The sequence below is a fragment of the Megascapheus bottae genome, chromosome 12 (genome assembly GCF_031878675.1).
Source record: "Megascapheus bottae isolate mThoBot1 chromosome 12, mThoBot2.hap1, whole genome shotgun sequence".
NCBI lineage: Eukaryota > Metazoa > Chordata > Mammalia > Rodentia > Geomyidae > Megascapheus > Megascapheus bottae.
The window spans coordinates 36,415,713-36,440,921 of record NC_143520.1 but is presented as its reverse complement, the minus strand read 5'-3'; the positions used below and the strand labels follow the sequence as shown (position 1 = coordinate 36,440,921).

General features: G+C 34.2%; 1 protein-coding gene across 1 annotated transcript in view; it reads right to left on the bottom strand.

Moving 5' to 3' along the window:
- Lrp1b (LDL receptor related protein 1B) overlaps positions 1-25,209 on the bottom strand; it is a 1,652,823-nt gene that overhangs the window by 419,726 nt on the left and 1,207,888 nt on the right. The window contains exons 36-37 of the mRNA XM_090342868.1: positions 3,594-3,728; positions 2,848-2,977 (exon numbers count right to left, since the gene is read on the bottom strand). Coding sequence (XP_090198994.1) covers positions 2,848-2,977; positions 3,594-3,728 — 265 coding nt within the window. The remainder of the gene's footprint in view (positions 1-2,847; positions 2,978-3,593; positions 3,729-25,209) is intronic.

Below are 25,209 nucleotides of genomic sequence, written 5' to 3'. Positions count from 1 at the left end.
GAGACAGAGAGAGAGAGAGACAGAGAGAGAGAGAGAGAGAGAGAGAGAGAGAGAGAGAGAGAGAGAGAGAGAGAGAGAGAGAGAGAGAGAGAGAGACTAAACACAAAAGAGTACCTTGGGTTGACCAGTGCCCATTATAGCAATTATGAAGATGGCTTTTGTCTGCCTCCTAGATCCATTTGAATCACAATGCTTAAGAGGTCTCTTCTCAATAGAAGTAACCTGTTCACATATTGTGTGTATATTCTTTGACCAGGGATGTTAACACAGCTTCTGATTATAAATTATAATTTGTCTAAATATGTCTGGATAATCTCTTATTTGACTCTTGGTTTATTTAAGGACAGGCATAAAACTCATTTCAGGATAAGGAAAAACAAAAGGATTGATCTTAATGTTCCTTTATTCCCAAGCTTATTTTTATTTTTATTTTTCTCTTCTTTCTATTTAAATATAGACACACTCCCTGGTATATGTCAATATGTTATAATTAATTGAATAATTACTAGCAACTATCTACTTACAGACTTACTTTGTTCATGAAGAACTGAATAATATATTGTTAACATTCTAAAATGTTCTATTCGTGTCTACCACCTAGTGGGGCATGGTGGCTCATGCCTATAATCCTAGCTACTAAGAAGGGTGAGATCTGAAGATCAAGGTTCAAAGCCAGCCCGGACAAAAAAAGGACCTGACACTCTTATCTCCAGTTAATCTCTAGAAAACAGGAAGTGAGGCTTGGCTCAAGGAGGGCAGTAGTCTTGAGCTGAAGAGCTCAGGGAAAACACCCAGGCCTACTTCACGCTCCATGACGCACACAGACACACACAGACACAGACACACACACAGACCCACACACACAGACCCACACACACACACACACAGATCACACTTAACAAACACATCTTTTGAATATATTGTTATAATCCTCATTTAGCTTAAACTGGGATATACTGGATATATCCTTTTTAATATATTAACCTACTTTATTTCCATTTACTCTATATTAATAATCTGATTTAATTATGCAACTTTATTAAGAAAGCATAAGGGCTAATATTGCAAAATTATACATAACATGCAATAAATTGGGAATGCTGCAAATTTTTATGAACATTCATATGCTGTTTTATATAAGTGAGACCTTATTCGAAATACACATTGCTTACAGTTTTATTTCTTTTCTATTTTTATTTGACAAAAATATATTCATTTGTCTTTAACTCTAAAAGGTACAAAATTGCATTAACAAAAAATGCCTTCTCCTTAAAACACTCTTGAGTGGTGTTTCAATATCATGGTAAAAATCACTCTCATGGGGAATAAAGAAAAGCTTCAGTATTATTTTCTGGAGAAAAGAAGTAATCAGTCAAATACTTGTTGTTTAGCTGCCACTGAAGTAACCTTAAGAGGAGAAAATAAATCAAAAATCACACTTGACTCCTCTCCTCCTAGAGTCAGTGTCTGATGAGGAACAAAAAACATTGCCAGAGCAATGAAATCTACTTTCTAATACTTAGTATAAATAACAAACCAAATATAAATACAATAATTAAGTGATATTGCTTACTGAACAAAATGACCATTTTCCAATGCCAGAATGATGAATTAAGGAAGGATGAATTAAGCTTAGCAATATATGAATAGGAGGAAGAACATTGCAAGTAATGGGGAAAGTTTTAAAAAGCTTACAATAGCACTGAATAAAAAAAATGTTTGAAATACTAATGGAAAAACTGAGAGTAATAGAAGTGAAAGGATTTGATAAAGAAGAAATACAAGACTTGATTAAAAGAATGAACAAAATAACAATGATAGACTTTAAATAGATGACAGGAATTCCATGAAATGCTTTATATAAGTAGATTCATATTTTAATTTTACTTTTTACTCTAGCCTTTGGTGAGTTTGTAAGACGTAGTAGGAAGTTTGCACAAATGCATATTGTAATAGCACATTTTCCAAGAATGTAGACAGTGAAAAGCCACAGTGGAAGAATATTCATAGAACTTTTTAAACAAAAAAACAAACAAACAAAAACACACCAGAACTTAGTGGCATACTGAATTCATTTCAAATATATGTGTGTATAGTTTGAAATACAAGAAAACTCCAAAGTGAAAATAAAAATTACATAGGTAGATATACTTATCTAGAACACCAAAATGAAAATAAAAACAGTGAAGGAAATTTTTTAAAATAATGATAATTTGTTAACCAGTGATACACAAATTACCATTGGAGCTTTGAAAGTCCCGATGATCAAATGGACATTACTGATTCAAAAATTAATTATGTAACTGATTATCTAAACAATTCCAGGGCAAAACTAGGAGAATCTGGAAAGTGTGAGGGGTATTATTTGGATTTATATAAGCTCAAAAATTCATAATAAATATGACTTTTCCAATTTCAAATAAAATATACATGTGCTAAACAAATTAAACTTTTTGTGCCTGGTTTGTTTGTTGTTTGGTTTAGTTTGGTTTTCAGTGCTAGTCCTGGGGCTTGAATTTAAGGCCTGTACGCTGTTCCTGAATTTTGGTTCTCCACGTTTGGTCTCTCTTACTTTGAGCTTCAGGTCCCATACCTAGCATTTTATAATAATTAGAAACAGGGGTTTCAGGAACTTCTAGCATTGGTTTCAGGAATCCTTAGATCTCAGCATCCTGAGTAGGTAAGATTTACTGCCATGAGCCACTGGCATCTGGCTTATTTTTGAATTTTATTTCAGATATTATGGCAAAAAAAGAAATATTATTTTGGTTGTTTGGACTTGTTTCCTAATATAACTTAAGAAAGCACATGTAGGACTCAAAAACATTATGTAAATCCATAAATTACCCTTTCTCAGGATGCACAGCTATAGATCTTGGTTGATCCAGGCCTTGGGAAATAGTTACATAACGAAAGGAGCCATTGAGTCTTGCAACTTCAATTAAGTTGAAACCATGATCTGACCAATATATGTTACCTGGAAGAAATACAGAATTGTTATAACATAGTCATGTGGTCCAACATTACTTTTTAGTTATGGATAAAATTAATGCTATGAGTATTCACATAGTGACCAATAAATAGTATACTTTCTATATATGCCATTATGTACTTTCTAAACAGTAAATTATAAATAAAAAATGCACAAGAGCTTTCAAGATTAAGTGCATAATTTCTAGTTAAAGCAATGTAGCCATTGTTGTAACTTAATATGCAAAAAATAAGATTAACTTTCTTCTTATAAATTAATATGCCAAAATAAGTTGAAATTTACATTCTCAAATATAGAGATTTTTTTAACATCATACTGACAGCAGGCAAAAGAAAACTTCTAACATGTTGTTTACCTGCTCTTTGGAGATCTCAGGAGAGTTAGGCAAAGTTGACACTATATTATCTACTTCCACATAAAAACATATATTGAAAATCTCAAAAGCATTAAAAAGAGTAGCACGAAAGGAAAAAGTGACTATTTACCCCCTTGGCTAGAAATTTTGAAAACTTGTCAGAAGTCATAGTCAGAATTTTTATAAAGCCAACCTAACCCATAACAAAAAAAGATGTCAAGTGAAAAAGAAAAAAAAAAGTTTTACCAGCAATCCAGTCAATTGCTATCCCTTCCACTCTTCCCAAGCCATTTGTAATTATATCTTCTTTCCAAGTCTGATCTCTTTTAGTTCGGCTGATTTTATTGAAGCCCATGTCAGTCCAATAGATGGTATCATTTGCTATGGAGAAGACAGAATACACACACACACACACATACACACACACACACAAACACAAACACACACACATACTATATAAGGTATCAATAGGTATTTTAGGATCATATGGCATTAGTACTTATGAATTACTGTTCTGGATATGCAAGGGTGTTGTTATTTTTTTAGGATCATTAATAGTAATAGAAAGAAACACATAAACATAACACATAAGTTAAATTTTAGGCAATTTTTAAAAGTCCACTTCTGAAACTGACTTATTAATTTTCTTTATTTTTCTACATTTTCCTATTCATTGTAACAATAAATCCCTGTCTACCATGAACTGGTAACCTTCATATCAACCTATGTCTTAGTTCTGTTTTGTTTGGGGGCCATCATTAGCATTTTCCTTAAGGATGGCCTGTTACCGTTTGAGTAGCACCTCCACTTCTGATTTCTTACTAATTAGCTGAAGATAAGAATTTCAGATTTGTCTGCCTGGGCTGAGATCTTTGGATTTCAGTCTTCGGGGCAATTAAATTACAGGCACCCAACATCAATATATATTATTTTGGACCTTTTTTTTCTTCCTATTCCTATGTCTGATTCCACTAAATATAAAAACAGTACCAAAGAAGGAAATCAACAAGGCAATAATGAAAAGTAGAGAGACAATGAAAAGGAACAAAAAGATATTTCACCATTATCAAGAGTAACTTTTCATTTTATTTTTTTGTTAAACTGAGTTACTAGTGGTTACAGTTATATAAGGAAATAAGTACATTATGACCCGCCCTAATTTTCTCCCATTTCCCCCAGAACTCCCCTCCTCACAAGTTGTAATTTCATTTCCAAATAGTCTTTAGTGACTATAGCTGTTGCCTTGGTTCACCTTTGTCCTACCATTTCAGTTACTCCTCTCCCTTCCCCAAATCAGATACTTATATACAAGACAGATATCTAACTTAAAATTAGACACAATAGGAAATAAAACAAAGAGAAAGAAAGAATAAGAGATAACTGGCTGGGCTCAGTGGCTCACACCTGTAATCCGAGCTACTGAGGAGGCTGAAATCTGCAGATCAAGGTTCAAAGCCAGCCTGACAAAAAAGGACCTGAGACTTTTATCTCCAATTAACCTCTAGAAAATGGGAAATGGGGCTTGGCCCAAGGGTAGGAGAGTAGCCTTGAGCTGAAGAGCTCAGAGGCAGTGCCCAGGCCAAGTTCAAGCCCCATAACTCACAAAAAAATAAGAAAAGTAAAAGAGATAACTGCAAACAGTACACTAGAGAAATCTCATTTCCATTTCCTGAAGCAAATTTCAATAAGCATTATTCTATGCGATCATATACATATAGTTGCTGTGATTCTCTGCTAAGAATATCCTATATTGTAGTTGTTGCAAATGAGGGACATCAGGCAGTCTATGTTTCTTTGGATCTGGCTTACTTTGCTTAATATGAATTTTCCAAGTCTTCCATTTCCATAACAGTGCAGCAATGTCATTTTTTTTGTGATGGAAGAATTGAATTACATTTTGTATATAAATCACATTTCCTTTAGCCTTTCAATTACTGAAGGGCATCTGGATTGATTTCATATGGTAGATATGGTAAATAATGCTGCAATGAACATGGTTGTGCCAGTAGCTTTAATGTGGCCTTGTTCAAGATCATTTGGAAAAATAGTCATGGGGGAGCTTTATGTTTATTTTTTTCATATATTTTTATGGTAATTAATAGAAGGGTTACATTATATTCACCATATAGAAGGTGCATTAATTCACATACATTCATATCCTTTCTCATGTCTTCTTCCCAATCTTCCTCCGCCACATCCCCATCCCTCATCTTGTTTTCCACCCTTCCCTATCCAATTTCAAATAACCAAATACAAATATATGTTCTTTGGCATACAAAAGCTATGCAGTTTAAGGCAGTCCCACTTATCCGGCCTTTCTCTGACTTGTTGTGATTCTTGGTCCTTATTAAGAAGGTTTCAACCTCTGCCATGGAGGCCTGGTGTATCTCCTATTCCTTCTTCTTCTTCTTCTTCTTTTTTTTTTTCCAGTCCTGGGCTTGAGCTCAGGGCCTGAGCACTGTCCTTGTACTTTCTCAAGGCTAGAGCTCTACCACCTGAGCCTCAGCACCACTTCTGTCTTTTTTCTTTGTATGTGGTACCAAGGAATTGAACCCGGGTCTTCATGCATGCTAGGCAAGCACTCTACCACTAGGCCAAACTCCTGGCCCCTCCTATTCCTTCTTGTAAAGTTTTCAGTGTGTCAGCTTTTACCTCCAGGTCTTTGATCCATTTGGAGTTAATTCTAGTGCAGGGTGACAAAGAAGGATCCAACTTTAGTTTTCTGCAGATGCTTAACCAGTTCTGCCAGCACCATTTGTTGAAGAGGCTGTCTTTCTTCCATTCTTTTTGGCTCCCTTGTCAAAGATTAGGTGACCATAGGTCTGTGGTTTAATATCTGGGTCCTCAGTTCTATTCCATTGGTCTTCAGGACTGTTCTTGTGACAGTACTAAGCTGTTTTGATTATTATAGCTATGCAATGGAGTCTAAAGTTTGGTATTGAAATTCCTCCTATCTATTTTATCTGATATGAGGATGGCAAATCCAGCCTGTTTATGGAGGCTGTTACCTTTATATACTTTCTTCAAACCTCTCACTTTCAAAAAAATATTTGTTTTTTTGGGGTAAGATGGGTCTCTTGAAGACAGCAGAACGATGGATCTTGCTTTTTGATCCAACTAGAGAGTCTATGTCATTTAATTGGAGAGTTAAGTCCATTGATATTGAGAGTTAGGATTGAGAAATATTTATTAGTTCCTACCATTTTTAAAAGCTTTCATTAGGGCCTGTGTCTTGACAGATCTTGTGGTACTTAGATGGTATGAGTTTTAGGTGCCATTTCTTTCTCTGTATTACATTTGTGTTGATTGTCTATGTGTAGAACATCTTTGAGAATTTTCTGAAATGGTGGTTTGGTAGCTATGTAATGTTGAAGCTTTTCCCTGTAATGGAATGTTTTTATTGTACCCTCACTTATGAATGAGAGCTTAGCTGGGGGCAGTATTCTTGGTTGGTAGTTATTTGACTTCAGGGCATGACATATATCTGTGTGGCTCTGTCTGCAGCTGGCAGGTCTGTGCTGCCAAGAAGTGCTGTCTGCTCCCTGGCTGGTGGGGCTCAATGCAGTCTTCTCGTGTTGGTATTCTGCCTTTGTCCTCCCTGACTGAGATCTCTGTGGTGCTAAAGCTTACTTAGGTTCATTTTTTGGTAAAGAACTGTCCCCTATGCTGCCAGAATTTGTATCTTGACGGGAGCTCAGAACGACTCACACTGAACCCTATGTTTATTCTTTCAAGGAACTTCCATACTGCTTTCCACAGTGGATGAACAAGTTTACATTCTCACCAATGATGTAGCATTTCTTTAAACCCTATTGCTGCCAACATCTGTTATCATTAATTTTCTTGAGAATGATCAATCTACCTGGATAAGATGGAATCTCAAAGCTGTTTTGACCTGTATTTTTTTTTTGTGACCAGAAATGTCAAACATTTGTTCATGTGCTTATTTGCCATTCTTATTTATTCTTTGGAGCATTCTCTCTTTAAGACTTTAATCCACTTATTAATGGGGTTGTGGTTTCTTTGAAGAATTCCTTTCAGGGAATTTATGTACCCACAGACCTATGTTCTAGACCTAATCTTTGAAAAAAAAAACAGCATGGAAGAAACACAGCCCCTTCAGCAAATGAGTTAGATCCTTATATATCCCATGCGCCAGAATTAATTCCAAATGGAATAAATAGCTCAATATAATGATAGATACCCTAAAAATATTACAAGAAGGGATAGCAGACAAATTAAGACACATAGAACTTTCTAAGTAAAGATCCACAAACCAGAAAGCCTGGATAAAGGCATTTCCTTAAAGTGCAGAGTTTCTGCATAACGAAGGATAACACTAGCAAGATAAATACAAATTCCACAAATTGGGAGAAAATTTTTACTAATCATACATCAGACAAGATCCTTATATCAAAAATATGCTTAGATCTCAAAAAATAAACCATCCAAAAACAAATCCTCAAAGAAGTATCGAGAGTATCTTAAGCCAAGTGCTCTGGCTCTCATCATTAATCTACATAGTCAGGAGTCTGAGATCTGAGAATCACAGTGCGAAGCCAGCCTGGACAGGAAAATCCATGAGATTCTTATCCTTAGTTAACCACCAGCAAACCAAACAGTGGAGTTGTGGATCAAAATAGAGTGTTAGCCTAGACCAAAAGAGCTCAGTTTAGCTCTCAGACATTGAGTTCAAGCCTCACAATCAAGAAAAAAGTATTATCTTAAGCATTATGTCATTCACAATTTGTATAGACTAAGAATGCCTTACTATCCAATTATTTCTTCTAACATAGCAAAATACCAGATTGCAACTCCTGTATTACTTTTAAAATTCTCATTTTAGAAATGGGCTTCAGAATACTTGAAGAATCACCCCTTTGTTATAACTGACCATTTAAATAGCAGTATTTTTTTCAATATTTGCATGAAAAATTTATCTACAGACTATAAATAAAACAATGCAAGTGCATGTATATGCATAAATGGTAGCAATGACAGACCAATGGTTTATAAATACAACAAAGAGAAAGGCACTGGGGACCAATCATTAAACAGTAGATTTGCCACCAACTAAGTAGTTTTTATGTTGTGATTACGGCCATTTAAAGAACAAATCCTTTAAGAGCAATAAAATCCTCTTCTGGATACAGTGACAGATTATGGATATAAAGAAAATGTAATTATCATAATAAAGCTATTTATCAGTAGATTTAGATCTATTTTCAATGAAATATGTTCTGAGTTCTTCAACCTATTGGGGGAAAATTACTCCACAATTTTCTCAACAACAGTTAAATGGGAAAGATATAAGTATTATGAAGTGGATAAAGGATATCATATACATATGTGGAAAGCAAAAATTTGATTATATAAGTAGTTCACATCTTTTTCAGTATTGGAATGGGGATCATCAGCATCATGTTGCATAAATGTAAAGTAGCTTCCATATATTAAGATCCTACATCCAGCTGCCTACTTTGATATTTCTTTTTTGGTCATTCATGGGGCTTGAATTCTGGGCCTGGGCGCTGTCCCTGGGCTTTTCAGCTCAAGGCCCAGCTCCTTGAGCCAGAGGCACTTTCAGTTTTCTAGTGATTAATTGGAGAGTCTCACTAATTTTAGTGCCTGGGCTGGCTTTGAACTGTGATCCTCAGATCTCAGCCTCCTGAGTAGGATTACAGCCATGGTGCCTGGCTTGATTCTTTGCTATTGATAAAGCCATCTTGAGGTACAAATAATAAACTGTGAATTGCTACTAGGAATTTGTTCTTTTGGCAATCTTATGCATGATATATTTCCTTGCACAAATAGTCTTTCATACGCTACTTCCAGCAAAGACCCTTTACCTAGATTTCTCTCCCTCATTATTTTAATGATTAGATTAAATTTCCTGTTGCTATCTGGCTTTCTCATACAGCAATGCCATAAAATGTTTACACAATCAGGCTTGGGTCACTTTTTTCTCATAGCACATTTATATAAATACGTCTTTGTATGTTACAGCATGGATATAAGCCACTGTTCTGCTAAATTACATTTCTACAGGTTTAAGTACTGAGTCCTTTGATAAATACTGTCAATAAGTGAGGCCTATTTAAATGTGTTAATTATTTATCTCAAACAATTCCTACCAATTGAGAATCTCAGTTCTAGACTTTCATTGGCTTTGCTGATCTCTATCACTCTTTTCTTATGTGGCTAATTCAACCACAAAGATTGTTAGTAAAGTGAACTGGGAAAATATTTCTAATGATTCTCTTAGTCCTGGGAATAGAACAAACTCATCTGCCTTGCCTGACAGTGTTTACCTATCAAACAGAAAAATGCCTGTCTCCAACCAAACAATGAATTAATACATTTTACTAATAAACAGTCACATCTTTCCTAATGGCCAGAATATTATTATTATTACTATTAATATGGAACTTCATGATACACATTTTTTTCAGAGTGAAAACTTTTCTAGAATGATGGACAGCTTGAACAAATCTGTTTCAGAATCGTTATTTTTACAATAGCTGAGAGGGATTGAATGGTTAATTTTCAGAGAACATGCATTTGTGGAATTTTTTTAAAATAAGTAATTTGTTAAATAAATATTTTAATATTTGAGTAAAAGTACAAGAACAGAGAAAAGAAGGTGGGGAGGGAGAAAGGGAAAAATGGGGACAGGAATCACTCACATCTCTCTGATTTTTTTATTGGAATAGCTTCATTAATCTGCTAACATTATGTAACAGGGATAACAGATATGAGACAATGTGAAAAGGTGTATCTTAAAATTCTACAGTTGGTATTTGAAGGAAGCTCTTCTCATATTATCTCACCAATATTTTGCGAATAACTGAAAATATTTTAAGCTAAGTCAATACATGATTATTTTATTTTGTAATAAGCATCTAATTTGAGAAGCGCTGTTGATTTTTGTGATTGTTGGGGCTAAAAAAATAAGAAGTTACACCAGGATCTACTGTAATTTATATTTTCAGTTATTTTGTTCTCATCCTATTGGATTCATTCTACTCAATTTCATATTGTTGAAACATGAACAATTATGCTCTGATCCACTCATATGTATATATATTGCCTTATGAGAATTTTTATATAGAGTATGCTCAGTATTTTTTAGTAAAATTCAAGCTTATGTAGTATAGAATAATTTTACCTATGCATATTATACAAATATTGGTTAATATGTTCTTTATCATGTTATTGAGAAAAGTTAGATCTTGGTTATTATTGTTGCAGATTTGACATCTATTACACATTTTAAAAAGCAACAATTATATAAATATAAGACAAGCTATAGAACTGGTGCTTCCTCAGAATGCACACTATAATTTGTATTGCTGAGATGAGAAAAAATCCACATCTGTCACCCTGCAGCCCTCAAGCTAGCAACTTTTACTTGGACTTCATTTCCTATCATCTTCAAATGACCTTGCTGCAGATATTTTCCCCCATTCATTATCAGATATATAAGCATACTTCATAACTTTATTGTCATTCATTAGCTGTGACCTTAACTGATAGGCTTGGAAATATAATTGTCATCACATTTATAAAGGCTGCCTTAAGGCTCTATAATCTATTAATTCCTCTGGCTTATCTAAGATAACAGTTTCTGAACTTCTTTTCATTTTAAGACATTGACAGACAAGACAGCGAACTCAAATGCCACCCCATATCTTCTGTCCTTTCAGAAATCACTTTCTTTAATATAATTTTGGAAATAGAAAGCTTCCACATGTAACTCCTACATTTTTCAATCATTTTCCTACTCAGTACAATATTCCCTTTCTGTCCTGCCTTAGTTCATTCAATCCTGATATTTGCAACAACTTTTTTCTTAATCCATTTTAAAGTCACCCATCCACATCAACATGATCATTATTACTTATACAAACATGAACTACAAACTTCCAAGTAGAATTGATGGAATCATATGTCAGGAATATTCATTTTAACATAAACATCTAAAGCTAAAACTTGTATCACTGAGCTTCTACTGGCAATTTGATATGAGTCTAAGTTTTATAACCGATATATGGTTTCCTCCCTTGTCCCTCTCATCTTAGTTGATTATCCTATCTTCCTTTTTCTCTAGTGAATGTCCTCAATCTTGACAATAGTTCTACTTTTGCATACTGTAATTTCTGATATTATTAAATAGCTCTTAGAATTGCACGAGGTATTTTTTTAAAGTAGCAATAATATTTTCAGTCAGAAGTACTATACACGTGATATGTTAGTAGCTAGCCTCATGAAAATGCCCTTAAAAAAAAAAAAAAGAACCTTGATGTTCTAAAGGCAGTTTGAAGTATGAACTGGTCCTCTGCCCATTTTGCCTAATACAATCACAAATTGTGGGTTGGCCTTCATTATTGAAGAAATGTTCAAGGAGAGAACAGGTCTATCTAGGCTTCCATGGGAGAAAAATCTTATTTGGAGCTATTTTTTTCCTAGAGTTAAAAAGTAATCCTTTAACACCTAAAAATTATTATTAAAAATCTCATTGGCTAATTCTATTCTATTCTAAGCTCTACATCTCCTAGAAATCAGTAATCAGTGTTCTTCAATTTATTCTGGAACCAAGACAAACATAAGGAGGCTCCCAGAAAGATTGCTTCATTTTGATCTTTTCCTATTACCCCTATGTTGCCCTAGGTGTAATGTTTGCCTTTTTGCACTATGTGTGTGATTTGTTCTCTATATATTCATTCTTTGAAGAAAGCATTTCCTTTAAACTATATTTTGTGATCTTTAAAGTTGAATATATTTCTCTTTCTGAATTAGTTACAACAAATAAAAATCTTAAATATTAAAAAATTAGCAAATACAAATTATAAAATGATTGTTTTTTGCCAATTTTTCTTGTTTTATTTCTTCCTTAATTTTTCCTTAGTACTCAATTTTTGTCATTTTAGTTTTTAAAATCTAAAACACTGTGTCATTTTCAAATGCTACTTAAAAGGCCAGGAGTTTGGCTTAGTGGAAAAGTGCTTGCCTAGCATGCACGAAGACTCAGGTTCAATTCCTCAGTACCACATACATAGAAAAAAGCCAGAAGTGGTTCTGTGGCTCAAGTGATAGAACGCTAGTCTTGAGAAAACCCAAGTACAGTACAGTAGTCAGGCCCTGAACCTAAGCCCAGACCTGGCACACACACACACAAAAAATAGGCTGTTTAAATATATGTCTTAGAAAAATATTATCTATACACTTTTAAACATAACAAGTCACATGAGATAGATAACTAACTTCAGCCAAGGTAAATAAAATGAAGGAAATTGCTAGATTGAAAAGAAAAGCTAGCCAGACACTGATGGAAAATGTCTGCAAAATCTTAGGTTTTCATGAGGCTGGATCAAAGTTGAAGGTCAGCCCAGGCAGAAAATTTCCCTTGGGACTCTTACCTCCTATAAACTACTCAAAAAGCTCAGAGTGGTATTGCAGCTCAAGTGATAATAAGTCTTGAGCACAAAAGAGGTTAAGTGACAGCACCCAGGTTCTGAGTCCAAGCCGCAAGATCAGAAAGGAAAAATTGAAAAACAGAAAGAAAGAAAAGAAAATCTAAAAAAATGAAATAAGTGGGAGCATTTTGATTTTGCTTTCCTTTTATTTTAAAATTATGTATGGATTTTAATGTATTAAATTTCAATGTTCATATTTTAATAAAATATATCTTGTATGAGCACATAATAAATAAACATGTTAAGTACAAACTCAGTCATCTAGCACATAGCTAAAATTAAAAAAAAAAAGTAATTCAACTGACATCATTACCACACTGACATTACCACACTGACTGTATCCCAAAGAAAAGACTACAGATCATGAAGATTTCATGGAGAAAGTAGGAGTCTGCTCTTTCTTGGATCCATGGTAGTGACTGGATTAGAGAAAGTGCACAAAATAGCTTACTAAACCTACTTTCAGAAAGAATCAATTTACTAAATATGGATAATTTCATTTAGAAAGGCGAAATAACAAAATCATTCTAACTTCTATATCAATGAATATTCAATTGTGAGGACAACCAGGTCAAATCCATCTAATGTCTGACTTCAGATATGAGCTAAATGGTTCTGGATATCTCCAAATTTTAAAACATTTCTTCAAACATTCATTAAGTTAATGAAGACCCAAGTTCTCAATATTCCTTATTAAAAGGGACTCTGTAATATAGTGCTAACAGATTGCAATTGTTTCTTTCATCTTGAGAAAGGCAAATCAATAGACACAGTAATGGGCAATTATCTTATAGCAACAAATCACTAAGAACCCCATCTTTGTGAGTAAATAAAATAGAATCTTCAGAATTCAAAGGCTTCAGATATCTTAATCCCCTTAAGGTACAATGGTATGAAACCTTAAATACTCTAGTACTCTTTTATATACTCTTTTATAAAATAAAAATACATGCCTATTTGGCTTTTGTGTCCTGAAAAGATTTGTATTAAACATCCTTATAATAAGACATACCATACTTTAAGGTTTTAAACCATTTCCTCCTAGAATAACAAGAAGGAACTTTTACATTTTTCTTTTTTTTCATGTCAAATATTTATTGTCTCTCATATTAATCTGTGGTCTTTTTTCATATATTTTTATTGTAATTAATAGAATGGTTACATGATATTTGCCAGATAGAAGGTGCATTAATTCACATACATTCATACCCTTTCACATGTCTTGGTCCCCATTTCCCTACCTCCCACCCCCACCCCTCATCTTGTTTTTCCCTGTTCCCTATCCAATTTCAAATAACCAAATACAAATATATCCAATATATCAGGTAACAAAGTGAGATACTGAACAATATGAGATAACCAAGGGACAGCAAAAGAGATGAGAGATAACATAGTACCTTAAGAACAACAATCATTCATCATATGGCTTATGTTTCTATATCCTAGAGATCCTTTCATTTAGCATCCTACTATATAGCTTTTTGTATCAAGGTTTTGCTCTATTGCAAATCTCTGCTAGGAGAGCCCAAGGTTTCTACTGATTATGACAAATGAGGGAAACCATTGAGCCTAAGTTCCTTTGAGTCTGGCTTACTTCACTTAATATGATCTTTTCTAAGTCTTTCCATTTCCTAACAAATGGGGCAATGTCATTCTTTCTGAAAGCAGCATAGAATTCCATTGTGTACAAATACCACATCTTCTTGATCCACTCATCAACTGAGGGACATCTAGGTTGGTTCCATATCTTAGCTATGCTAAATAGTGCTGCAATGAACATTGTTGTGCTGGTGGATTTAGTATGTCTTTGTTTCTGGATGATTGGGTAAATGCCAAGTAGTGGAATTGCTGGGTCACAGGGGAGTTCTATGTTTAGCCTTTTGAGGAATTGCCCTACTGCTTTCCATAGTGGTTGAACAAGTTTGCCCTCCCACCAACAGTGTAGTAGTGATTCCTCCTGGCCACATCCCCTCCAGCATCTGTTGTTATTAGTTTTCTTGATCCTGGCCATTCTAACTGGAGTGAGGTGGAATCTTAGAGTTGTTTTGATTTGCATTTCTTTTATGACCAGAGATGTTGAGCATTTCTTCATGTGACTTCTACATTTTTTCTTAAGCACAAATTTTCTTCTAATTGCAATTCAAACTTGGAAAAATATTATAATAAATTTTTATGAATTAAATTTTTATTTTTCTATCCCATTTGTGAATAATTCTGTAACTTTTAGGTTATACAGGAAAGTATCAATGGACTGCCATTTTCTCATCCTTTTTAGATTAGAAGAGGACTAAAAGTGGATCCACAGAAATATTGTTTAATAAAGAACATTTTTGTATTTAGTATATTGACTATTTTTTTATAATTGCAACAATGCATACTGTAGATGCAATCTCAGAGGATAGTTATGCACACATCTCTGCAGGAAATGATAGACTTTTTCTGAAAAAAAAAAACATTTTCCAGTTTTGAGCCAAGGAAAGTCACCAATAATCTTCAAATGCTTATTTTCAGTGTTATTTCAAATTAAGATCTCAGATCAAATTCTCATAAGAAAATCATAGCCTTCTTAGAAAAGATATACTGATCATTTTTAGCTCAACAGTCCTTATTAATTCATGACAAAACCATTAATAAATATATTTAGTGATGAGAGTATGTCAGATTGAATGTTCACATATTAAGTTCTGATGTCTTGATTTAATCATCAGCAACATAGTAGCTGTAAGACGTGGAAAATAATTAGTCTTTCTGAGGGCTTCCAGTAGATGAACTATGAAAAATAAAATAATGTATTATGTACATGTATCTTGCTTAAAGTTCTTAATGTACAACTTAAGGGAATAATCCATAACATGCCAACTATTATACATAAAAATATATAGTGTACAATTAAATAGGTGCATGGTATTTCCTGCTTAGGATTCTTGCTAATATAGAGTCAAAGACCTTGATCTGGGTCATGGTCACCAGGACAAAATATTCAAGCAACAGATGGACACTTTGGTGCATACCTATTATAGCTACACGGGGACCACAGTTTCAAGCTAGTCTAGCTTAAGCCAAGAAAAAAATGGCATATTCATAGTCAGTGAAAATACCTGAGCATAATAATGTATATCAATTATCCTAGCTATGTTGGAGAAATATAATCAAATGATCATGGCCCAAACATCACCAAAACAAAATTGCAATCCTATCTCAAATTGACTAGAGCCTTGGCTTAGCAAGTGCCTTTCACAAATTGAAGGGAGGCACTTCACTATCAGGGAAAAAAAGCAAATAAACAAAATGAAACAGAACAAAAAATATAAATAACAAAATGAAAACTATTTTTATATGTAATGATGCTATTTTATACCGTTTGAATTCTTAATGTGGCTTTATAGTTTAAAAATTAATGGGAAATATTGTTTCTGCTATTTCACTTGCAAAAGGAAAAGTGTTTAAAGTTAATCCTACCATAGGCCATGAGAAAATAAGAATTTCTTAAAACAGCTTATAATAAATGCATTGGTGACATTTTTATCTGACTCTCTTTCTTTCTTCTTTCTTCTTCCTTCCTTTCTTTCTTTCTTTCTTTCTTTCTTTCTTTCTTTCTTTCTTTCTTTCTTTCTTTCTTGCCAGGCTTGAGGCTTGACCTCAGGGCCTGGACACTTGAGTTTTCTCGAGGCTAGCTCTTTACCACTTGAGCAACAGCACCACTATGGACTTTTCAGTGTATGTGGAACCTAGGTATTCAACCCAGTGCTTCATGCATGCTAGGAAAGCACTATATCACTAGGCCATAATCCGGGCACTATGTGTGTGTTTTGTAAACTATAATTAAACATAATTTCAGAGGAAGAACAGCATCTAATAGTTTTACCAAGGTGAAGTTTGTATTGTTAAACCCACTATCTTCAAAGGAATTATACTGTGAATATTATTTGAAACGTTTCATGCTTATAGGTAGAGGTAAAAAATTAATTCAATCTTAAGATAAAAAATAGTTTTAGTTAATACTACTGAACAATTTATAAAAATGTCTGTTGTCATCATACATGCATATATTTACACATATACATATTCATATGTATGCATATTTCTGTACATATATATAGAAAATGCAAATGACTCTTGAATCAGAATTCTAATAGTAGTTTTCCATTTGATTTTACTTAGTGAAGCAAACCTAATAAACTTAATAATGAAAGTAGATAAACCTGTTCTTTTGGGGTTTCCATTAAAAATCAATAATAGTGTTGTTATAGTAAACATGTTCCTGTTAAAAACTTAAGAATTGTCAAGCATCACTCAGTACTTTTTTTTTTTCAAGGACTGCATTTAATATAGAAGATTCAAAAATGGCTAATAATCTGTCTTCCAGACTCACAGAATGTAAATAATCCCTTTTTAAGTTGTTTGTTACTAACATTTAACTTGAAAAAAATCTATAATCTCTTCACAGTTAGCAAATTAGAGGTCGGTTCAAGATTTTGTCGCGTGTGCACATCAAAGCTTGAAGAAGATTTGACCAAAGATGTAGTTATCCTTGCCACGAAGGTTTCAAATTCAACACATCAGAAGATCAATCTCTCAGAACTTTCCTAAACCTTACTTATTTGTCTTTCTCAGTTGATAGGACAAAAGACTCATTGCTCATCTCACCAACACACCAAGACCTAAATATGTCAGTTTGTTCATTCATTAATTTTAAAAAAAGTACCTTCTGTCTCTGGTAGGGAAAGATTTTAACAGCTTCTTTTCCAGGAATTTAACTCTTTTCCATTTTCACAACTTTCAGGATAATATAACTTGATTTCTATGAAAGATCCCTTTGCTAAATATCCACTATGTTCTAATATCTTGATGCATCATTGGATGCATAGTACATCATTCAAAGTCATCATGATCCAAAACAGTTAACTTTTTGTAAATGCACATTCCCTTACTTTTTCCCTTTATTTCCTTTTAATGTGTGAAAGTTTACACACTAAAAAGTTAAGAGCTGCATCAGAGTTCATGTAGTTCCATTCTTTAAAAAAGATTGTGTAGCTTTTATGCAATAAAATAGACTTGTAAAATCTCCATTTAATGTTCTATATTGTTATTTGCTTCACACTTAGTATTCTACCTATACAGGAAGCAAGAAATTTACAAAGTCCTCCAACAATTTCACCAAATATTTTACCTGAGCTATACTAAAACTATTAGGTTTCTGTTTTAGTGGAGAAAGAAATAAGAGGGAACAAAAACTTGAAAGAAAGTACTAGAGAAGCTCTGGAGGGAATTGATCAGCATTAATCATAAGCTTGGTCTCTATACAATGAGAAATGGAGTTTCTAAAAGTAGTGAGTTTCAAGAAGCTAAGGAGCTCTGAAGTCAAAGGATAATTTTGATCTCAGTTGAACCATGCTCATGTTGATGAGGGGTTAAAGTTAACGAGAGGAGAAAGTTAACTAGAAGGAAATAATAATAAAATGATTCTTTGGCATTATGAGGGAAAAAAGTAGTGAAATAAAATTTAAAAGCTCAGGTATTAAAAAAACATAGCACAGCTCAAAGAGGTTAAAAAGCAAGATTCCTTTAAGAAACTTAGTGAAAACACGAATGAAATGTTTTAGAAAGTTTGTGACAGACATCTTAAGAAGGGGGGATCAAGTACAAAGTGGGATTCTGAAGCACACCACTTGAAATGTTTTCAGTTATCAAAGTAGAGACTTAAGAATTCTGCATGTGTGTCTTTCTGTGTGTGTGTCCTTACTGCCTGCTGTATTACCCTGAGTTTTAAGTCTTAGATCTTAAAAAGAAAAAACAGTGACAGGCATGTAGGTAATTAGAGTCAAGTCTACGAAAGGAAGCCCTAGTGCTTCAGGAAAGGTAATGAGTGACTGGTGGATGAACTGCCTTCCCTAGACTCACAGGTAGTAAATTATTGCTATGAATAACTGTACTTAATATAGCAGATCAAGTACAAAGGTAGAAACAAATCCAGTAACAGAAACATTAGTGATCCCTGTTCTGTGTTTCTACAAGAATATCAGATGCATGACTTGTTCTAAAGCCAAGACTTGGTCACAAAGGTACCTAATGAGAACTATCTTCATAGCATTCTGTATATAAGAAAGTCTCATGGATGAAGGGAAGGTAGCCATATTAATCAATAAATACTATGTAGAACATGAGCTACCTTGTGGGCAGAGACATTATATAGATACTGGAGGAAAGGGGTAAATTCTCCAAAAAGAAATGTACTCATTACGAGACATATGAAAGGTGCTCTCTCTCTAGAATATTACACTATTAACAATAAAATTATTTGGAATAGGATAGGGAAGGGGGAAAAACAAGATGAGGGGAGGTTGTGGAGGAAGGGACATAGGGACCAAAACATGAGAAAGGGTATCAATGTTTGTAAAGTAAAGTACCTTCTATCTGGTGAATATAATGTAAACTTTCTATTGATTACAATGAAAAAGAAATAGGAATCCAAAAAATATCCAGTATGATTCGCAGGAGCTAAAACCATCAAAAAGAATAGAAGAGAAAGATGAGAAAGGGAGAGAAAAGAAAGGAGTGAGGAAAGGAAAGGATGGAAAAAGAAGAGAGGAAGGGAATTTAGGGAGGGAAGAAGAGAGGGAGGTAAGGAAGGAGAGAAGGAGAGAGAGGGAAGGAAGCAGGGATGGAGGAAGAAAGGCCAAAAGACAGAAAGAAAAGGAAGGAAGGAAGGAAGGACGGAAGGAAGGAAGGAACAAAAAAAGGAAGGAAGGGTGAAGATAAGGATATTCATCAATGGATGATGGGTAAACAGAATGATACAGTCATGCAATTACAACATGTAACAATAAAAAAGGAAATTAGTAAAACACACAATATGATGAACATGAAAATGTCAAAATGAAAACAACCAGACTCAGAGGAATTATGTTGCATGATTCCACTTGCGTAAAGTTTTAGAGTAGAAAAATCTAGGAAATGAGATAAAAATTAGGCCAGCGACTGCTTGTAAGAATGGGCATTAATTTGATCTGGGAAACATATTGCTGTCATGGTGGAAATATTCTATGCCTCTTTTTTATTCATGAAAACTTAATGAAAAATCAGAATTCTTATTTAAACATTCCATTAAAAGTAAATTAATTTCAACACAGAAAAAGCAAAATATAAAAGAAAACAACAGGTCCTTTAAAATTCATATAATATTTTGAGTAAATAATCATATAATATTCTTCAGTACAGAACTGGCAATGTTCCAGGCTGAATCCTCGATCTGTTTGTCCAACATCAAGGCAATTATATTTTAGATGATAATTCCTAGAAGGATAAATTACAATGTGTGGTGTAAGCATTCCATGATGTTCCAAAGATTAAGCTGGAAATATGCCCTTTCAGAGCAATTGCTTCCTTGAGGGAACATTTTCATCATTGTGGACATACAAATATAAGCCAGATTTGAATCATACTCTCTAACAAAATAAAAATTTGAGAAGCACTAAATAATATGTGTGGATATATACAGTGAATACTCTAAGTAAAGCATTCAAGAATTGTAATAACAATTTAGAAAATGGAAAAAAATATATAATCATAGCTTGGGAAAAGGTCTGAGAAGATGGCAAAGCGATTTCCTGTTTATCGGAACAGGATGAAAATGATAGGAAAGAATCAGATAACAGATTTAAAAGATGAATAGTTGTACAAAATTCTGTTATTTGTTATCCTGAAATGGCTAATAGTATTAAACATTTAGGATTCAATCAGTGATGCTTATGATAATGATGGTGATTAAGATGCTACCACCACAATTGTGACCACTTGTCCTACTGTGTCCAAGACTTATCTTATTTTAACAGTGAAAATCCAGTATGCTAGGAAAACCTTAGCACTCAACAGGACTCTAAGAATTACAAAGTTATATTACATAATTAAGAGGGTGGCAAGGGCCATGTTAGCATCAATACTTTACATTTGGAATAAATCTGTTTTCAGCCATGACCATTGGATGCCAGAAGGCAACATCATAGGTCATTCAGCCCACATAAAAAGAACTTCTGACAAATCACATTGCATGTTTATCATACTCCAAGATGTTTCCTATTTAAGTGTCCTTTATTTCTATGAGTTTCAACTTTGGTCTGCTGTCACGCATTCTAAATCATTCAAACTGAGTGTTCTGAGAAAATGAATAAATGCAATTTATTTTGATTTCCCAGTCATGAGAGGAATATGGGAAATGACAGACCCAAGTACATTATGTTCAGTTGATAAAATTTTCATAAGAAGTGATGTTCTGAAGGGGTGACATTCTTGAAGGTTCAGTGACTCACACATTCAGAAATATGATGTAAATAATGTATAAAAAAGCAAGAAAATTGATTGGTTACTGTTGCATTATAATGACACCCACAAAAGAGAAAACAAAAACCTGAAAACTAATTAATAAATAATTAAGACTAATTGTAAGAGTCATATTTGGTAGCTCACAAAATTAGCATTTCTCCTGTGGTAGAAGAATTGGCACAGCTGAACAGTAACTGGAAATTCTAACCATTAAAATCTGGAGCTGTAAAAATGTTTAAATGTGCAGCAAGACAAGCTTGATATAAACATGCAGACATCTGATTGAAAGACTTGGGGATTTGAAATCCGAATGGAAGATATTTGGAAGGTATCTATGTCTCATATAATATACCCTATGTTCAAAGAAAACAACACAACCTTGAACAATGAGTTTGCAATGGTGGTTCATTGCTTCTGAGTGAAAATCTAGTGTTTTTTGGTGTTGAAAAATAGTGCAGAAATATCTTACCTACAAGGCAATATGTGCCTCCTGAGGAATGGTATCTACTTCTTGTCTTGACTTACTGAGATTAATAAGTATTTCTACATTTCAGTATAATGCATCTGGAGAGTTACTGAACCTCAAAAGAAGGAAAGATGACATAGGAAACTATCCATAACAAGTAACTGCAGAACAACTATAAAGTTAACAAAACCCCAAGAATAACTTTGGAATTGGATTCTGATTATGTTTTATCAATGGAATTTAGTTTGTTACACTGAACAAGCAAGGATCCTATGACTAAGAGATACTTTTCCGGGATAGGGAAATCAGCATTCTGTCTAGAACTCCTACGCAGGAGTTTGAAGCTCATTTTATAGTTTTGCAGAAAGTATGCCTTTCAACAAGTGGATAGATCTTATTTTTTTGCAATGGATTTTCAGAAGGACCAAAGATGATGAGAGAAGAAAGTCAGAATCCAAAACTGGACATATTATTTAATAATAATAAAAAAAAGCCAGTCACGAAAGCTGCAGATGACACACCATCTACCCTGATTGATGCTAATGTCAGGATGACAGGGGAAAAAAAGTACCTCTCAGTTTAGTGGTGTCTGAGAAATAAGGTAAGGATGAGATAATGTAAAGTCAGAAGCTCAGTTCAGTAAAGTCCAGTTTTGATGCCTACTTCCCATTTATTCCAAATTAAGATAGGCCAAGATATTATAGTTAACTTCCAGAACACAGGAGATTAACTACTTTGGTAATATAGAGGGAAGAGGCATGGATGCCTGATCGGATGGAAGTAAGATGTTTCTTTCAAAGCAAAACTAAAGTAACAGCTTATGTGGGTGTAGTTAGTATTTATAATCATCAAAATTTGCAGAAGCCAGAGGGCAGTTGCTACAGTAAAAGACCACATGTCCTTGTATCTTAGATCTAAATGAATGGTTAGATCCAATAGTGAAAAAGCAACCAAGGCCATAGAATAAATAAACCTACAACTTTCTTGCAATTAAATGATTGTGATTGGCCTTGGTCATTTGACTTTCACCAAAAAAGCCTATGAAGTGACTTGATATAGAAGGAAAGTTAATGTTCAAACAATTTTAAGGATTACTGAGCACTGAGTTTATGTAAATATTCTACCCACCAAAGACTCTACATCTATGGGAGTGTAATGAGGAAATCTAGAAATGCCAGGTATTAAAGACTAGGATAAAATAGGGCTCATTGAAAGATGGGTCCATACAGGGATTTGCAATTCGGGTGATAATTATATGACTCTAATGATCAAAGCATGCCCTAATATCCTCTACAAACTTAGACTATCAGTGTATTTTACTATTCTACCTAAAAAATATATATAACTCTAGACTCTGGCTTCAGTGGTAGAAGTCCTGACATGGGAATATGAGAGCTAATTTCAAATCTAAGTCCAGTATTTAAGGGCTTTCTTTACACTGAAGGGCATTTTGGAAATATCGTGCCTACAGGGCAATATATACCCTTTTAATGTATTTCGTGTCCTGGCTACTTTGCTGATAAGTGTGGTTAAATCTCAGCTTTATACAGCTAAGGAACTTCATAAGAGGGAAAAGAGATGACACAAATATGCACAGAAATAACTGCAGAATAACTGTATAGCAAAGAGAATATCAGGGGTTACTTCTGAGATTGGTATAATGTAGATTTCAACTGTAATATTCACACTGTACCTAAATTGGACTTCACTCCATTTCCCTGATAGAAAACTTTTCTAGCTTTGCTATGGATCACCAAAGGTGTTGCAGGAGGGCCAAGCAGTTATGTTGGGGGTGCCACCAAACCTATCTGCCATGTTGAAGGTACAAGTGGGTGGAAAGTTGAAATATGGAGTTTATGAATAGTCTCCATGAAATAATCACAATTTTGGAATTGCAAGAAACCTCTAATATTTCTATCAGATCATTAAGTTCCTTTGATAAACTGCTCCTAATAGGATCATAGACTGTGCTTGGTCCTGTGTAAGTGGTGATGCTTCCAGACCTATCCAACATGCATTGGGTTCCCATATGTATAATGATCTCACATATGTCGTTATTAGAAGTTCCTTAACAACCAGATAAAGAACAAGGGAAAAAATCTTTGTTTTACTAATCCATAAGCTCAATATGTGGGTACACCTAAAAATCAAGTATAGCCAAATTGAGGAGCAGTTCTGAAAATTAGTGGGTTGGAAAAACAGAAATGTTGTGAGAAGTGTACATTATGTGAAGCAGTGACCTGATGTATGCACATCCATAAATTGTAAGCCAGTGGTCAGCGGCCAGGCCATCTGGTCTTGAAACTGGGAAGAAATTAAAGATAAGGAGATCTTGAGTAGAAGCATATGTGTTTCCATATAGAGGTGGGCACAAAACACAAATATTTTAGGTCACAATCTTCGGCCTACAGAAGCATACATATTTAAAAAAAAATGTGCTGACAGCAAAGATGCCTTGGCTCTTTGCTACCTCAGAGTTGGGTATAGGAAGAAAAAAGCCATTCTTACAGAAGTATAGAACCAATTGAAAGGACTCTACGACTTTTCCAATTACAACCAAGTTCCTTCTATGACCCTATTCCTAAAAGATATCAACTGACTATTTTGTGGTAATTCAACCACACGAGGCACATTCTAACCAGCAAGGGTTAGCACTTACACTGATAAAGACCAAAGCCTGTTTAAGACATGATCTTCTGTGCCACATTTCTTCAATTAAAGGAACTATTTATAGGCTTATCAAAAGCCTGATCCAAGTACATAACAGTAACAGGAGGTATAGATTAGAATCACAGCCATTTTAAAAACATGCACCATATTATCCAAAAGCATCCTCATATTCTAAAGGAATTCTCTAAAGCCACAGCTGAATCACTCAGTCTGACAAAATAACCTGAAAGCATGGGGTAAAATGTTCAAGAGCTACAACATAGTCATTATAGTAGAATCATTTATAGTGCTCTACAGGTGCAATCACGGCTTTAGAAATTAGATGTTGAAACTCACCAAGACCTCATTTCCTATCATTGTCCATGACCAACAGGAGGATGGTGCGTTTTTCTTTGTTTCAACTCTGAACCCACTAGGGGAATTCCTGTCACAAAATTGTAGGTAAACTTCTAGAGGAGACTTTGAATTATCAGATAAAGTTACTGCCATGTCGCTTTGGCTGTTTAGTGTTGGTGTGCTGTCAAGAAAGAAGGGGCTAGCATATTTTTAAAAATAATGACCCTGTATCACAGAGTCACAGCATCATCCATGGTAGCAAGCAGTTTTACAATTGGATGATACAATTCACACTTTTAGATTTCACCATAGGGGTGGGGTGTGAGAGGAAGAGAGGCCAAGTGTATATGATCTAGGGAACATGAGAAAATATACTTTTGAAAACTCAGTGGAGAATCATAAGGATCTGAGTTTGCCATGTCATTCACGATAAGGCCTTGCCTTCCTCACTGTTACAAGTTAATGATGGGATCTAGTCTCAGTGCTCAAGCAAATCCATACTGAGAGAGTGCCGAACCCCCTTAGAATGGACATTTTTGGTTCAGAGATTTTTCCATTCCTTTTGCAAAGGATGATTCTTTTATTTACACAGATT